This window comes from Orycteropus afer, unplaced genomic scaffold, assembly GCF_000298275.1.
Source record: "Orycteropus afer afer isolate SDZICR_OR568_19922 unplaced genomic scaffold, OryAfe1.0 scaffold00542, whole genome shotgun sequence".
In the NCBI taxonomy this organism is placed as follows: Eukaryota; Metazoa; Chordata; class Mammalia; order Tubulidentata; family Orycteropodidae; genus Orycteropus; species Orycteropus afer.
Genome location: NW_006922129.1, coordinates 1,072,944 through 1,087,340, shown reverse-complemented (window position 1 = coordinate 1,087,340; position 14,397 = coordinate 1,072,944). Strand labels below are relative to the sequence as shown.

The 14,397-nt window shown below is 41.3% G+C and overlaps 1 protein-coding gene across 1 annotated transcript in view; it reads right to left on the bottom strand.

The window, feature by feature from the left end:
• Positions 1–13,868, bottom strand: part of STAG3 (stromal antigen 3) — a 33,710-nt gene extending 19,842 nt beyond the window's left edge. The window contains exons 1-9 of the mRNA XM_007955883.1: positions 13,711–13,868; positions 12,594–12,696; positions 11,906–12,022; positions 6,565–6,661; positions 5,398–5,474; positions 4,902–5,106; positions 4,331–4,482; positions 1,244–1,317; positions 315–438 (exon numbers count right to left, since the gene is read on the bottom strand). Of these exons, the coding sequence (XP_007954074.1) occupies positions 315–438; positions 1,244–1,317; positions 4,331–4,482; positions 4,902–5,106; positions 5,398–5,474; positions 6,565–6,661; positions 11,906–12,022; positions 12,594–12,696; positions 13,711–13,868 (1,107 nt within the window). The remainder of the gene's footprint in view (positions 1–314; positions 439–1,243; positions 1,318–4,330; positions 4,483–4,901; positions 5,107–5,397; positions 5,475–6,564; positions 6,662–11,905; positions 12,023–12,593; positions 12,697–13,710) is intronic.
• Between the last annotated feature and the right edge of the window lie 529 nt (positions 13,869–14,397).

The following is a 14,397-nucleotide window of genomic DNA, read 5'->3' as shown; positions in this document are numbered from 1 at the left end:
GACCTCAGCTTGCGAAGCATTCTACCTCTTGGACGTCTTTCTCCTCTCGACCTCAGCTTGCGAAGCATTCTACCTCTTGGACGTCTTTCTCCTCTTGACCTCAGCTTGCGAAGCATTCTACCTCCTGGACACGCCTTTCTCCCTTCTGTCTTACTCCACCCCTCCTCAGTCCTGGGGGAGTTTTGAGGTTCAGTGACTTGATGCGTCACCACTACCTACTACACAAGTGGCAGGACCAGGAGGGCTGGAGCATCCATCCTAGGACAGGGAAGAGGATGAGGGAAACAGGGGGAAGGGAGACAGACAACTCCCACCTTATCATGCAGGGTCCAGCCAATATATTTTAAATAGCTGTCAGTGAGGAATGAGGTACTGTAGCTCTGCATCCAAGACCCAATCTCCTCGATGCAGATAGCACGTATCTCAGGAAGGACATCCCTAGAAACAGAGATCAATCAGCTCACATCACCAAACGCGTTTTTCACCCTGCCAGCTACTTTCTCTGTCATTGAAGAATCTATTTTCTTGACTAAATACCATGCATCACGCATTTCATTTCCTCCTCTCAGTGTAATTACAATGTATAACAAAAATCAAAGTCTTCCTGAAGCAGCCCTGTGCAACTCTGTCCTCCACCCCCTCTTTAAAAACTGATTCTGAAAGTTCATTTAACTGTTGTCCAAACTGTGAGTGTGTTTTAATTCCACTTCAGGAAAAGGTCAATCAGCTGAATGGTTCTGTAAAGTTAAGCTGAATCCAGGCAAGAGTGAGAAACAACTACAGATGTTCTTTGTAACTGAATTCAACCAGTCCTTTAAATAGTATAAAACTCCCTTGCTCTCAGCCATGTACAACAGCAGCAGGGGCTTGGAAAAGGCTCATCAAGCTGCACGCAACGTTCCGAAAAGCATTGCTTTTTGGTTGTCATTCTCTACTCTTGTCCTTCCAAGTCTCCAACCCCAGAAAGATGGGGGGTGAGGATCAGTCTTGGGCAAACCTGGAGCAGAAGAATGCTCAGCAATGCCTCATCCTATATTCTTTCCTTGAGAGTTTAAAAGACTCTCTGTAGGCGGGGGGAATGCTAACCTTACTAGTCTAAAAATGTTGTTAAGAGTTTTGGGTCCAGGTGCTCTAGTTCTGGGACTAATCACATAACTTAAGGTTAGGAGGGGACCTTGTCACTTCTGACAGACTCTATAACCAAAGACCAGCAGCTTCAAATGACAGAAGTCCATTAACTCACCGGTACCGATGTACAAAGACACCCCTGAAAAGGGCATTCATCATTCCCTCAATATCCTCTTGATGTTCTTGGAGCTGGAGGACAGGGAGAGAAACAGGATAAATAAACTCTCTTGTACCTCAATGGCATAAAGCCACAAAGATACAGAAAAGAATGACTTCCACCTACTTCCTATTCAATACGGGACACAGGGTGAAGCCCTGATATGCTATGTTCCCTTTTCAACCTTCCGACTCTAGAAGCAGCTGCATAGGCAGTTACAGTCAGCTGATACCTGAGGTTCCTCCATGTCTGATAAAATGTCATTCCTCCATGTGCGGTTATTCTGGCTGTTCAGATCCCCTACTAATTGGGAAAATGGATTTTTAATGGACACAGTTCGTTCAGTACAAGTGGAATGAGCAAAAAACACTGAGCAGGAAGAGATTCGTTTACTGGTTCTCAACTAGAGACTATTTTTCCTCCCAGGGGACGTTTGGCAGCGTCTAAAGCCATTTTTCATTGTCCCTTCTAATGGCTATAGGCCAGGGATGCTGCTGAACATCCTACAATGCACAGGACAGCCTCCCAATGCCAACAGTGCCCCTGCTGACAAATCCTGGATTACACAAATACAGGTAGTCTCCAGGTTATCAATGTCTGATTTACAAACAACTCCTACCGGCCCTCTAATACAGGGCTTCAAACTGGTCCTGTCACGGCCAAGGAAGTGCAAACAGGAACAGATCTTAATTTTTGTAATTTGGGTGATTCGTCAACATAACCAGAACAGGAATGGGAGATTTGGAAGAGACGCAGTGAGCGCTTTTAGGGGTCTCATGCATGAGACTGAATTATCGGCAGGACTGTGAAACACCAGGGCGGGGTCGGCCACGGTCTTTGAGCAGGGCAGTGTTTCAAAGCCTTGCTAATGTTATGTAAACTTGACCTTACTTTCAAACTACTCACCCAACCCCTACTAGCAACAAATTTTTCATCATAATAACCTTTACTTGTTGCATGTGCAGCTTTTAAATCATTGAAAATGCTTCCAGCCTCTTCTTGCTCTAACCAAAACTCAAACCAAACTCACTGCTGTCGAGTCGGATCTGACTCATAGAGACCCCTCCTTGGGTTTCCGAGGCAGTATCACTATGGAAGTAGATTGCCCAACCTTCCCTCCGAGGAGTGGCTGGTGGGTTTGAACCGCCAGCCTTCTGGTTAGCAGTCAAGTGCCTTAGGCACTATGCCACAGAGCTCCTATCAAATCTATAGAGGTCTGGAAAAGGAAGATTAACAAAGGCTACTCATTATAGGGATAGGCCATCACTGATTTGGAAGAATAGTTCCAGATGAAAAAATGGAGATAGAAGCTAGGTAGCAAGAAGGATTCAGTGACTTGGATAATAAGGAAGTTAGAGACTATTACCCTAAAAGGAGGAACAGAAATAAAGTAGCTTATAAAGAAAGATTCAAAGGCCTGTGTACATTTATAAGTGGGGAGAAGAAAAAAGGGGAGGGAAAGATGAAAGACGAAAAGGATGAGTGATAAATGATGGAGCAAGAGCCAAGACACCCCCTCCCCCCAAAGAAAAAGATTCACACTCGTATACACTTATTTAAGGTCTGTAGTGGTTAAGTTTGTGTCAACTTGGCTGGGTCTAGTTGAGTGGCTGGGCAGCTAGATGTAGTATTCCTCATGATGAGACTGGTAATCAACTCCATGGTGGAATCTACTATGAGCAGCTGAGTAGCTGCCTTTGGGTATGTGGTCTGCTTCCCATATATAAGAAACAGCTTTGGGAATGGTCTCCAGCTTATGGCACACTTGGACCCTGCATGTAGCCATGTGATTATTCAGCAGCTTGCCATGCTCTGCCAACCTTGGGACTTTCAATGGACTTAAATTAATGGCCTGCTGTGTGGTTTGGTAACATCGGGACTGTGCCTTTTTACTTGTCAGCCTTGGGTTTGTCAGTCTCAGCAGCCAGCAGCTGAGTGAACAAAAGCCTCTAGCTCCAGGGGACCGGGAGCAGGAGGGAGAGCTGAACCCCAAGGTTGAGGGGCTTTCACCCAGCCTCTAGAGCTGACACTTGAACTTGGACTTCTAGCCTCCCAAACTGTAAGAGAATAAACTCCTGTTTGCTCAGCCATCCCATTTGTGGTATATTCTTGTCAGAGTGGCAGTAGGTAACCAGAACAAGGTCCAAGATAGACCTACTGTATACAAGGTTCTAATATCATCTGTCAGTGAAGAATGGTGAAGGAGAAGGAAGGGAGTAGAACGTTTCCTTCTCTAAGGATTTGGCATGGAAAAGACAGCCAAGGTAATAACGACTGACACAGTTAGATGTGGTCAGCCCTGCTAACCTCATGGTGGAGTCTCAGATACTGAAGCGAAAAAAATCTGTGTGAGCTTCACAACAGAGGAGCTGTTTGAAAGTTTAATGAACTTAAGAGATTGCTCGAGTATGTAGTGAGTACGTAGTGAGTGGTCTTCTCTTAAGTGAAAATGGAAACAAAGCCAACTACCTACAATGTGCCAGGCTAATTGACTCATTGTGTCACTTAACCGTCACAAAATGGTGGAGACTGTTATCCCCTTTCTAAAGACAAGGAAAGTGAAGCTTAAAAGTTACTTAAGGCCATGGAGCTAGTAGCTAATTGGAACAGAATTCAAACCCAGGAGTGACCAAAAGTCCTGGGCTTATTCCTTAAAAAACTTAGCCTCCTTTGTCAGTAGTCAACCTCCAGTACTCCTTTGAAGACCTGCATACAATACATCTTAACAAGCAAGTTAAAAACTTAATCCTTCGCATGACACACAGGTAGGGCACTTAAACATGTCTGATCATGAATGTCAACATGGATTGAGCAAAAGTGGAATTAAAGAGACATTCACTCTAAATTAGAAAGGTTTTTAAGTCTGTATCCAAGAAACAAGATGAGCACACAATGACCTCTGACAGGATGAGTCTATTAAACTATCGCTAGACGCCACTGCCATTATCCTGAAAGCTGCTTCCCCGAGACTACCGACAAGGTAGTCTGCTGCAGCAGTGGGTGGAAGCAGGGAGAGGGGACAGAAGATGCAGGTACACTGCTCACCTCTTTGCGTTTCTCCAGCAGGCTCTCCAGCCGCTCCGGTGCTCTCTGCCCTGGGCCCTTGCTCCGCTCAGCCTCGTACTGACGCTGATTGTTGTCTTTGTGCAGGCTCAGCTGGAGAGCGACCTTCACCAAAGAAGTCATCAACTTCATGGCTTGGAGGTGGGAAAACCAGAAGAGAAAACCCTTACTTAGGTTGGGGGGGGGGTGTGCACAGGTCAAAATGATGTGAAAAAGGGCCGTGAAAATGAACGTCCAGAGCAGGGGATCTTAAAATTTCAAGAATGACTGTCCTGGGGTGAAGTTTTTTTCTCTTCTTTTGACTCTTTAGCTTTTGTTTAGTCCTCAGCACCTTCCCAATGGTGAACTATGAGAAATATGTTAAGGTTGGAAATTGACATTGTGATCCACCCCTTATTACAAGTGTACTAGTGAGAAACTGGAGGTCTAGGATAAAAATATCATGAACCTCAACAGCTAAGAAGCAAACAGGAAGGAAGATCCAGGACTGAAAAATAGAGGAAAGTCCTACCAAACCCCAGGACAATGTCTACAGGGTAACACAAGTGCTTACCAGCCAGGGTGCTAGTATGACGGAAGGCTCGGACTTGGGAGTCTGAAAGGCCAGTAAGCAGGGAGATGAGGTTGTCCATGGGGAAGCCATTATAGAGGAAGCTGTACTGGCACTGACAGACCAAGGTTCTCACGAACTCACAGAAGCTACCATGGAACTTCTTCCAGGATGGACCTGGAGCTGTTAAGGGATAGTCCCCTGAGTCCTATGGAAGGATTTACAAAGTATAGGAAGTTATTACCAGGTCCATGAGGCCATAGGGATTTTGAATGTCAAACTCAATAGTACAGTAAAAATGTCTCCTTATGTCTCATTTGCTGCCATACTCCTCAACACTAGAGGCATATTTAGGTATTATATTTGTGTCCCTTTTAACACAAAAAGATTGAACTCCTTCTAAAAAGCTACCCTATTTCCCTGAATCAGAAAGGAGGAGAAAATGGGCCTTATGTTTTTAAGTAAGAGGGGCAAGAGGATCCTGGCCATTTTCCTCCACCTCATTAAACTGTTCCGTTAGGTGGCGGATGATCTCAGAGTTGGACATCTTCTTGAACATCTCGAGGGTCACAGTGCCTGAGAAATGAGAGGAAATGAGGTAATTACAAGGCAAATAACTGGGCATCACGATCATTTACAGATACATCTAAAGATGAGGTATGGAATATGCTGAAAAGCATGTAGGTGAAGAATCTGATGACTTGAGTCATAATTCTGCTACCATCCAATTGTGTACAGGCTGCCTGTATGCAGCAACAGTTCTAGAAAACCCACAAAGAATTAAGCGGTAGAAACATATTAGAAAAACACAAAAACAAATAGAAACCAATAAAACTAGGTCAGAAGCTAGGTTCTAATAATACAGCCTGCCTGAGACTCAAAAACATTTAAGTCATGGCTTCTGGGGCTCTGGGGGACTCCCCAGCTCCAGGGCAGGAATATGGGATGAAGTAGTTGAGAAATGAAGAATAAGAAAAGATTTCATTCAGAGAAAGGAAGACTAAAAGGGTGTCTGATGGTCCACTTTCAAATCTGTGAACACTATTATCTATCACAGGAGCTCTGGTAGCATAGTGCCTAAGGTACTTGACTGCTAACCAGAAGGCTGACGGTTCAAACCCAGCAGCCACTCCTTGGAAGGAAGGTGGGTGATCTACTTCCGTAGTGATACTGCCTCGGAAACCCAAGGAGGGGTCGCTATGAGTTGGGTCTGACTCAACGGCAATCAACAACAACAACATTATCTATCACAGTAGCACGATTGGTTATTTTTCCCCAGAGTCTTGCCTCCAAACCAACATTGTTCCCCACTGGATTACTTCCATTATTTACCAATAAAAACATAGTTAAATAAGTGACACTGATCTTATGCTATCTTCTCCCTTTGCTTGGGAAACATCTAATGCTACTCATCTAGATGAACTGTTGTGGCACAATGGCTGAATCACTCAGCTGCTAACCAAAAGGTCAGCGGTTCAAACCCACTCTGTGAGAAAAAGATGTGGCAGTCCCTAATGGGCAGTTCTATTCTGTCCTATAAAGTTGCTATGAGTCAGAATTGACTAGATGGCAATGGGTTTTTCTTTTTAACTCATTTAAATAAAGAAAGTTTCATAACACAGGAACAAAAGCTTGGGGGTCTAGAAAGGAGTAGGGAGCTCCTCACCTTTACAACCACAAGATCGAATGAAAAAGTTAATGAGGTCCAGGAATCCTGCATCCTGGTCTTGCTTGTAGCTATCCAGCCACTCATCCACCAGAGACTAGGAAAAGAAAAAAGTAGATGACTCCTGCTTCTGGAAATATGACAGACTAGAAATCCTGAGCGATCTTTCCAACTGAAGAATTTAAACTGATTAAAATACTAAAAACATTTTTTAAAATGTACTGAATTAGAAAGAAAGGTAAACTTTCTCATAAGCCAAAAATGAGGTGAAAGCAGGAACGCTGGGAGGTAAGCAAGTACCAAAGTTGGTTGTTGACCTGAGGGTTTCTATCAAAGCTTAGAGACTTTAACTTGCTGTCAAGATGTCTGCATGGGGTGCAGCACGCAAGAGATAAGAGCCTATGATAGGGTCCTTCCAAGGAGATTGAGCCTTCCTCAGAAGAAGGATCCTACATAAAGCTGAGCCCTAGGAAGAGTCACATCCTCATGAAAGCAAGAATGAGAAATAAAGCTACAGGGCCGAAAGGGACAGTAAGAAAACTAGCTTGTTATGACCTTAGTGTGGGGCAGAGGGGATAAAAAAGAATTCTCCCTTGAGAATTCATACCATAAGCCAGCCCTCAGTGGGTTAGCAGTCCACATTCACACTGCCTATATGGTCAGAATAATCACAGATTTTAATTGAAAGTTGTCCTGCAGTGTGCCCAGGCAACTAGCTGAAGCAAATCCAAGGTTCTTCTCTAATAACCCACCTTCAACCCAGACCCCAAAGAATTCTAACACATAAAGTTCCAATATGAGAAGCTCACAGTAAAACACTTAAAAAAAAAGAGGCACTGACAGTAAGAACAGAAAAAAAGACAGAATTATACCCACAAAAACTTTACACATTTAAATTATAAATGATAAAATGATTATGTTTAAGATGTTTACAGAAATAAAAAGAGAACTTCAAAGCAGGCAAAGAACAATCAATTTTGGAAAAGGACCAAACAAAATTTATAGAAATGAGAAATGTAGTAAGTAAAACTTAGAACTTCAGTGGATGGATTAAAAACAAATTGGGCACATCAGAAAAGAGAGTGAACAAACTGGAATATAAAGTCAAATTATCTCTAATTCAGCACACAAAGAGAAACAGAATAAAAAAGATATGGAAAACAGAGTAAGAATTTGTAATACCTATCTAACTGAATCTCAGAAAAAAACAGAGAGAAAAAGCAGTATTTGAAAAGAATTTTCCATTATTATTGAAAGTCACCAATCTTAAAGCCAAGAAGCCATTGGCATTCAAGCATGACAAATAAAAAGAAAATACAAAATATCAGGTATCTTATCAACATCCTATAAAATATCAGAACATAAACACAAACCAAAAAAAATCTAGAAAACAGCCAAAGCAAAAAGAAATCACTTACAAAGGATTTTTATTTAACACAAAAGAAAACATTTACAAATTAGAGCTGCACTGTCAAACAACTTAGCCCCTAATCATATGGTGCTATTTAAATCAATTTACATTAAATAAAAATTTAAAATTCAGTTCCTCAGTCACACCAACCATAGTTCTTACGTTCAATTGCCACATGCGACTAGTGGCTACTATACCAGACAAGGCTGATACAGAACATTTGCACTGTTACAGAATGTTCCATATTGGACAGTACTAACTTAGATGGATGGCTGACTCTCAACAGCAATAGTGGAAGCTAGAAGGGAATGGAATAATCTCTATACTAGAAGGCAATGGAATAATCTCCATAATGTCCTGAGAGAGAATGTCATGTTAGAATTTTATATATGGCAAACAATTAATCAGCAACAAAGGTGATAAGACATTTATACAAACAAAAACTGAAAGAGCTTGTCAGAAAATCTTCTCTAAAGAAAATCTTAAAAGGATAAACTTTGGACAGAAAGAATGATTCTGTATGGAGTAAGTGAGATTCAAGAAAGAATGATGAACAAAAAAATGGTAAAAATATAGATAAATATAAATAAACAATGACTATATAAAGCAATAATGTCTGATTTGAATTTATTTCTACCATTTTATGTGCTTTCACTTTATCTTGTCTTTTCTGTTTCTTTTCCCCTTTACTTGTTTTCGTTGGGATTTCTATCTTCTATAAGAATCTGAGCAACAGTATGTAAATTAGAAGGGGCAATTGGAGAGCTCAGGCAGAATCTGTACAAAGACCAAGAGGCAGCTGTTTGAACAGAACAAGGGAATACTGCGTGACTTATAATCAGGAAAGGTGCGTGTCAGGGTTATATTCTTTCATCATACTGTTTCCATCTGCATGCTGAGCAAATAATCTGAGAAACTGGACTATGTGAAAAACACTGCATTGGAACCGGAAGAAGATTCATTCACAATCTACAATATGCAGATGACACAACCTTGCTTGCTGAAAGCAAAGAGGACATGAAGCACTTACTGATGAGATCAAAGATACAGTCTTTAGTATGGATTACATCTCAGCGTAAAACACAAGTCCTTACAACTGGCCAATAAGCAACATCATGATAAACAGAGAAAATACTTAGGTTGTAAAGATTTCATTTTACTTGGATCCACAATTAACAATCATGAAAGCAGGCAAGAAATCAAATAACTCATGACATTGGGCAAATCTGCTGCAAACCACCTCTTTAAAGTATTAAAAACTAAGGCTGTCACTTTGAGGATTAAAGTGCACCTGAACCACATCATGATTTCAATCACTTCATATGTATGAGAAATGTGGACAATGAAAAAGGAAAAAGACCAAAGTAGAATTGATGTCTTTGAATCATGGTGCTGGCAAAGAATAGGGAATAGATCCTGCACTACCAGAAGAACAAACAAATCTGTCTTGGAAGAAGTACAGCCAGAATGCTCCTTAGAAGCAAGGATGGTGAGACGACGTCTCAAGTACTTTGGACATGCTATCAGGAGTGACCAGTCCCTGGAGGATATCATGCTTGGTAAAGTAGAGGGTCAGTGAAAAAGAGGAAGACCCTCAATGAGATGGGTTGACACAGGGGCTACAATAATGGGCTCAAGCACAGTAATGACCATGAGGATGCCACAGGACCAGCCAGTGTTTCATTCTGTTATATATAAGGTCACTATGAGTTACTGCCTCGGAAACCCAAGGAGGGGTCGCTATGAGTCGGGGCCGACTCGACAGCACATAACAACAACAACAACAACAACATGAGTTGGAATCAACTAACAACAACTGGCATTAAAACATGCTCAGGTTCTTGTAAAAGATAACAAATCCAAAAGAATGCAAGCAAAGGGGAAAAAGAAACAGATAAGGCAAGATAAAGTGAAAGCACAGAAAATGATAGTAAATTGATAAATGCTCTAGTAAAAGGACTGGCAGAATAGATCAAAGCACGTAATCCAGATACTCAGGAGACAGATCCCAGACAGACACAGGAACATTGAAAGGAAAAGGATAGAAGAAGATACCAGGCAAACTGCTGACTAAAAATAAAGGTAGTATAAATATATTAATATCAAACAAAACTTTTTCATCTTAGAAATCTAAAAAGTGTCACTGTACAACAATAAAAGGTTTAATTTAGCAGGAAGATATAATTTAACAAAGGCAAAAATGGGCATGAATACAAAAGGAGTAACTGAAAAAGTTACCTTCACGGATTTTAACATACCCCTCACTATAACTGATACATCAACAGACCAAAAAACAAAACAAATAGAAACCTACTACAAATATCAAAGTCATATCACCTTTATGCTTGTGATCTCCCCCAAGAAAACACTGTACTCAATATATTGAAGAACACACATTCCCTTCAAGCACACATGCAACAGTGTTAGAAACTGACTAAATGCTAGGCCATAAATGTCAACGCCTACATTCTCTGACTACAAAGCAATAAAGCTATGTCAGTAACAAAAATATAATAAGCAAAACTTCCTATATTTGAAAACTTAAAACTTTTCTAAAGACTATAAAAATCTACATTATGCATCAACATGGATAAATTTCAAACAATGTTAAATGAAATAAGACACAGGAGAGAATGATTCATTTCTATAAATTAAAGAACATACTCATTGGTAATAAAACAATAATGAAAGACAAGAGAATGATTAAGAGAAATTTCACTTCAGGGCGATAAAGGGGCCTGTGATGGGTAGGGTAGAGAGGAAGACACTTGAGAGAACACACTATTAATACTTCATTCCTTGAGCTGGGGTAAAGATCTAGGTGATTATTTAATTTTCACTTTTTAAACTACATATAAGCTTTATGCACTTGGATAAAAACAGAATTTCACTAAATTTATATAGATGAAAAAAAAACAACTAGGTATAAATGTCAGAGTAGCACTAAAAAGGTGACCCCCCCAAAAAAAACCAAACTCAATGCTGTGGAGTTGGATCCGACTCATAGCGACCTCTCCTTGGGTTTCCTAGGTGGTATCTCTATGGAAGTAGATTGCCCAATCTTCCTTGGCTGGTGAGTGTGAACCACTAGCCTTTTGGTTAGCAGTCAAATGCTTTAGGCACTATGGCACCACAGCTCCCAAAAAAAGGTGACAGGGGTGCTTTATATCCAAGCTGCCAGTTATATCCAAGCTTCCTCCCTCACCCAATACCTCTGCTTGCTTCCTCTATCAATCAATGAAGGTAGAATCTGTCCTGTTTCACGATACTCCTTAGCTACTATGCTACCAGAGCTCCCCATTATCACATAGATAGGCTTAGATAGACTTAAGCTACCAATTCCACAACAGAGTTTGCCTCCGATATAAAATCATTTATTTTTATTATGTTGTGAATGTTATCATTCCCTTTTCTCCTTTTAAAAAGCCTAACCCTATTCCTATTCCTCTATATCTTAATACCCTTTTTTATTCTTTTCTCTTCAAAATCTTCTTTCCTCCCGCTTCCATCCTTCACGATACTCCTAGGAAAGGAAATACTTTCTTTCATCCAAGGTCTTCCTTACATCACTCCAAGAAATTCTCTCCATGGTCTAATCTCTCTTCCCTGCTACAGATTACATTTACTAAGGTACTCTGGTGGCACAGTGGTTAAGGCATTTGGCTGCTAACCACAAGTATAGTGGTTTGAACCCACCAGCTGCTATGTGGGAGAAAGATGAGGCAGTCTGTTTCCATAAAGATTTACAACCTTGGAAACCCTGCGGGGCAGTTCTATTCTGTCCTATGGGTAGCTATGAGTGGGAAGTGACTCAATGGCAGTGGGTAAGATGCCCACATCAAATCAAGTTTGTGGACACTTGTCCTTATCTTCCTACCATTAAAAGGGTGAGATGGTATCAAGAAACAGAAGTGAGACACTCTGCTTTACCTGCATGTCACTTTTGGCAGCTTTCACAGCTTCAAAGAGATCACTGGCTGGTGGCTCTGACTCCTTCTGGTGGCGAGCACGTACCCTTTTGGACCCCTTTTTTGGTTGTTTTGCCACCTAGTAAGTATAAAGAGAGAAGGAATAAGGAAGAGAAATGAAAGTGATGTTAACGGTCCCCTCATTATCACGCTGTTGTTGTTGTTATATGCTGTCAAGTCGGACTTGACTCATAGCAACCCCTCCTTGCGTTTCCGAGACACTATCACTACAGAAGTAGATTGCCCCATCTTCCTTCCGAGGAGTGGGTGGTGGGTTTGAACCGCCAGCCTTCTGGTTAGCACTCAAGTGCCTTAGCCACTATGCTACCAGAGCTCCCCATTATCACATAGATAGGCTTAGATAGGCTTAAGCTACCAATTCCACAACAGAGTTTGCCTCCGATATAAAATCATTTATTTTTATTATGTTGTGAATGTTATCATTCCCTTTTCTCCTTTTAAAAAGCCTAACCCTATTCCTATTCCTCTATATCTTAATACCCTTTTTTATTCTTTTCTCTTCAAAATCTTCTTTCCTCCCACTTCCATCCTTCACCATCCTTTAAGTCTTGTCCTTTCATCAACCATATTCCAGATAAGGTTCCCCCACCAGGAAAAAAAAAAAAAAACACACACACAGACTGACTCACTGGAGTTGTTTTGAGTGGTCGTCTTGCCGCTCTCTTCTTCACATTTCGTCTCAAGCTGTCTTCAAAGTCACTGTCTTCATCAGCTGATAAAGAATCACTATCCCTATGAGGGAATATGGTTCTCCTTAACTACAACACTCCCTATTTCCTCTTTATGAAAGTGGTAATGAATTATAATTTCTCTCTGTCTCTAACTACACCTTCTGTCCATGAGAAAAATATACTTTCAAAGTTTCTTTAAGAGATGAGCTTTCTATCACCAGGACCTAGAGGGTTCTTAAAAAAAAAAAAAAAGTTTTTTTCCTTGAATAAAGTAATGAAGTCGAAGAATAAAAAACTGAGGTGGGTGAAGGACAACTCTTTCCTAATAGTCTTTCTCAATAGGAGAATCAAATTCTATTCACTTAGGCAGGCATAGGGATCACTGCTTTGTGTGGACACAAAGCAGCATGACTCAGGAAGTCAAGTATTACTCATACATAAGCAAAAGATTAAGATGTACCTGGAATTAAATTTCACCCCTTGGAATATAACCACTCTTACTGATTAGAATGAAATTTATAACACTGATATCATCTGGTCCCCAACAGCAGCACTGAAACAAATGATTGAGAGAAGGCCAATTAAAATGACCAAGGGAAAAAGTAGATCTTGTATGAAATTATCTTTTTCCTAAAGACAGAAACCAAGAAAAGACACACTAATGTCACCTCGGCAGCATAAATTTGTAAACAATAATGGCTAAGGATACATAGATCTGTTTACAAAATCCTCCAATTAGTGAACTATGAGGCATCAACTAAAATAAAATAAAGAACCCCTCATTTCCCCTTCTCCTACTTCCGCCCCCAGTAGAGGTGGTATGTGTTAAGCATATAAATGTGTTCAAGAAAGGTTTAGAAAAGTTGGATGATGGATCCCAGCAGAATGCATTATTTGTGATGTCCAATATGTAAGGCAAACAAATAGTGAATGGAAGTGGAGGGACTCACTGTCCTGAACCAGGATGGCTTCTCTTCTGTCCTCAGAGAGTAATGCATGTGTCACTATCAGTGCAGTAAAATGGCAGAGAAGAAGCCAGCCAGGCAATGTTACAATTGGTCAAATCTCCACTCACCCCTTTGAAGTCTGGCCCCAGTCCCTCTCATCATAAGAGGAACCAGGTGAAGCAGGCAAGCCCCTCTGTCCACCTTTTTGCAGACAGGAGGACACGCTGCTTGGGGAGGAGCTGTGGCGCTGAGAGGAGGAGGAGGAGGAAGATCGCAGGGTGGGCATGGCGATCCAGCTGAGGGAAGAGAAAAACGAAGGGGCTCTTCGCACACGACTTTTCCACTCTGAGCCCTGACAAGTCCCTCTCTTTCCAAGAAAGTTTTCTCCTCTGGAACACTTCTCATAACAACAGGGAATTTCAAGGTAGCCACGGTGTTAAAGACATCCCTGCCCCCAAAACCGACCAAAGGATTTGAAGCTGCTCCCCCTAAAATGGCGAAAGGCACCTGCGCAGCTTGAAACAGATCCCTCTCGAGAAGGGAAAACACTCCGGTGCAAGGGAACTTAGTTCACACATAAAAATAAAACCCCAGACTTTCATTTCTGGCCCACAGGGAAAGAAACGGGAAGCTCTTATCGATTTGGGGGTGGTGCGGGCGCCGTTGGAATAGGGCCTGAAACGCCGGAAAAGTAAAGAAAAGCTTGCGGTCTCTTTTTCCATTAGAGGATTCTCTATGACTGACCCTGGGGTAACTTTCTTTGGATTGAGGTGCCTTCTAACGGTTTAGGAGAGCAGTCTATCAGTTACCGAGAC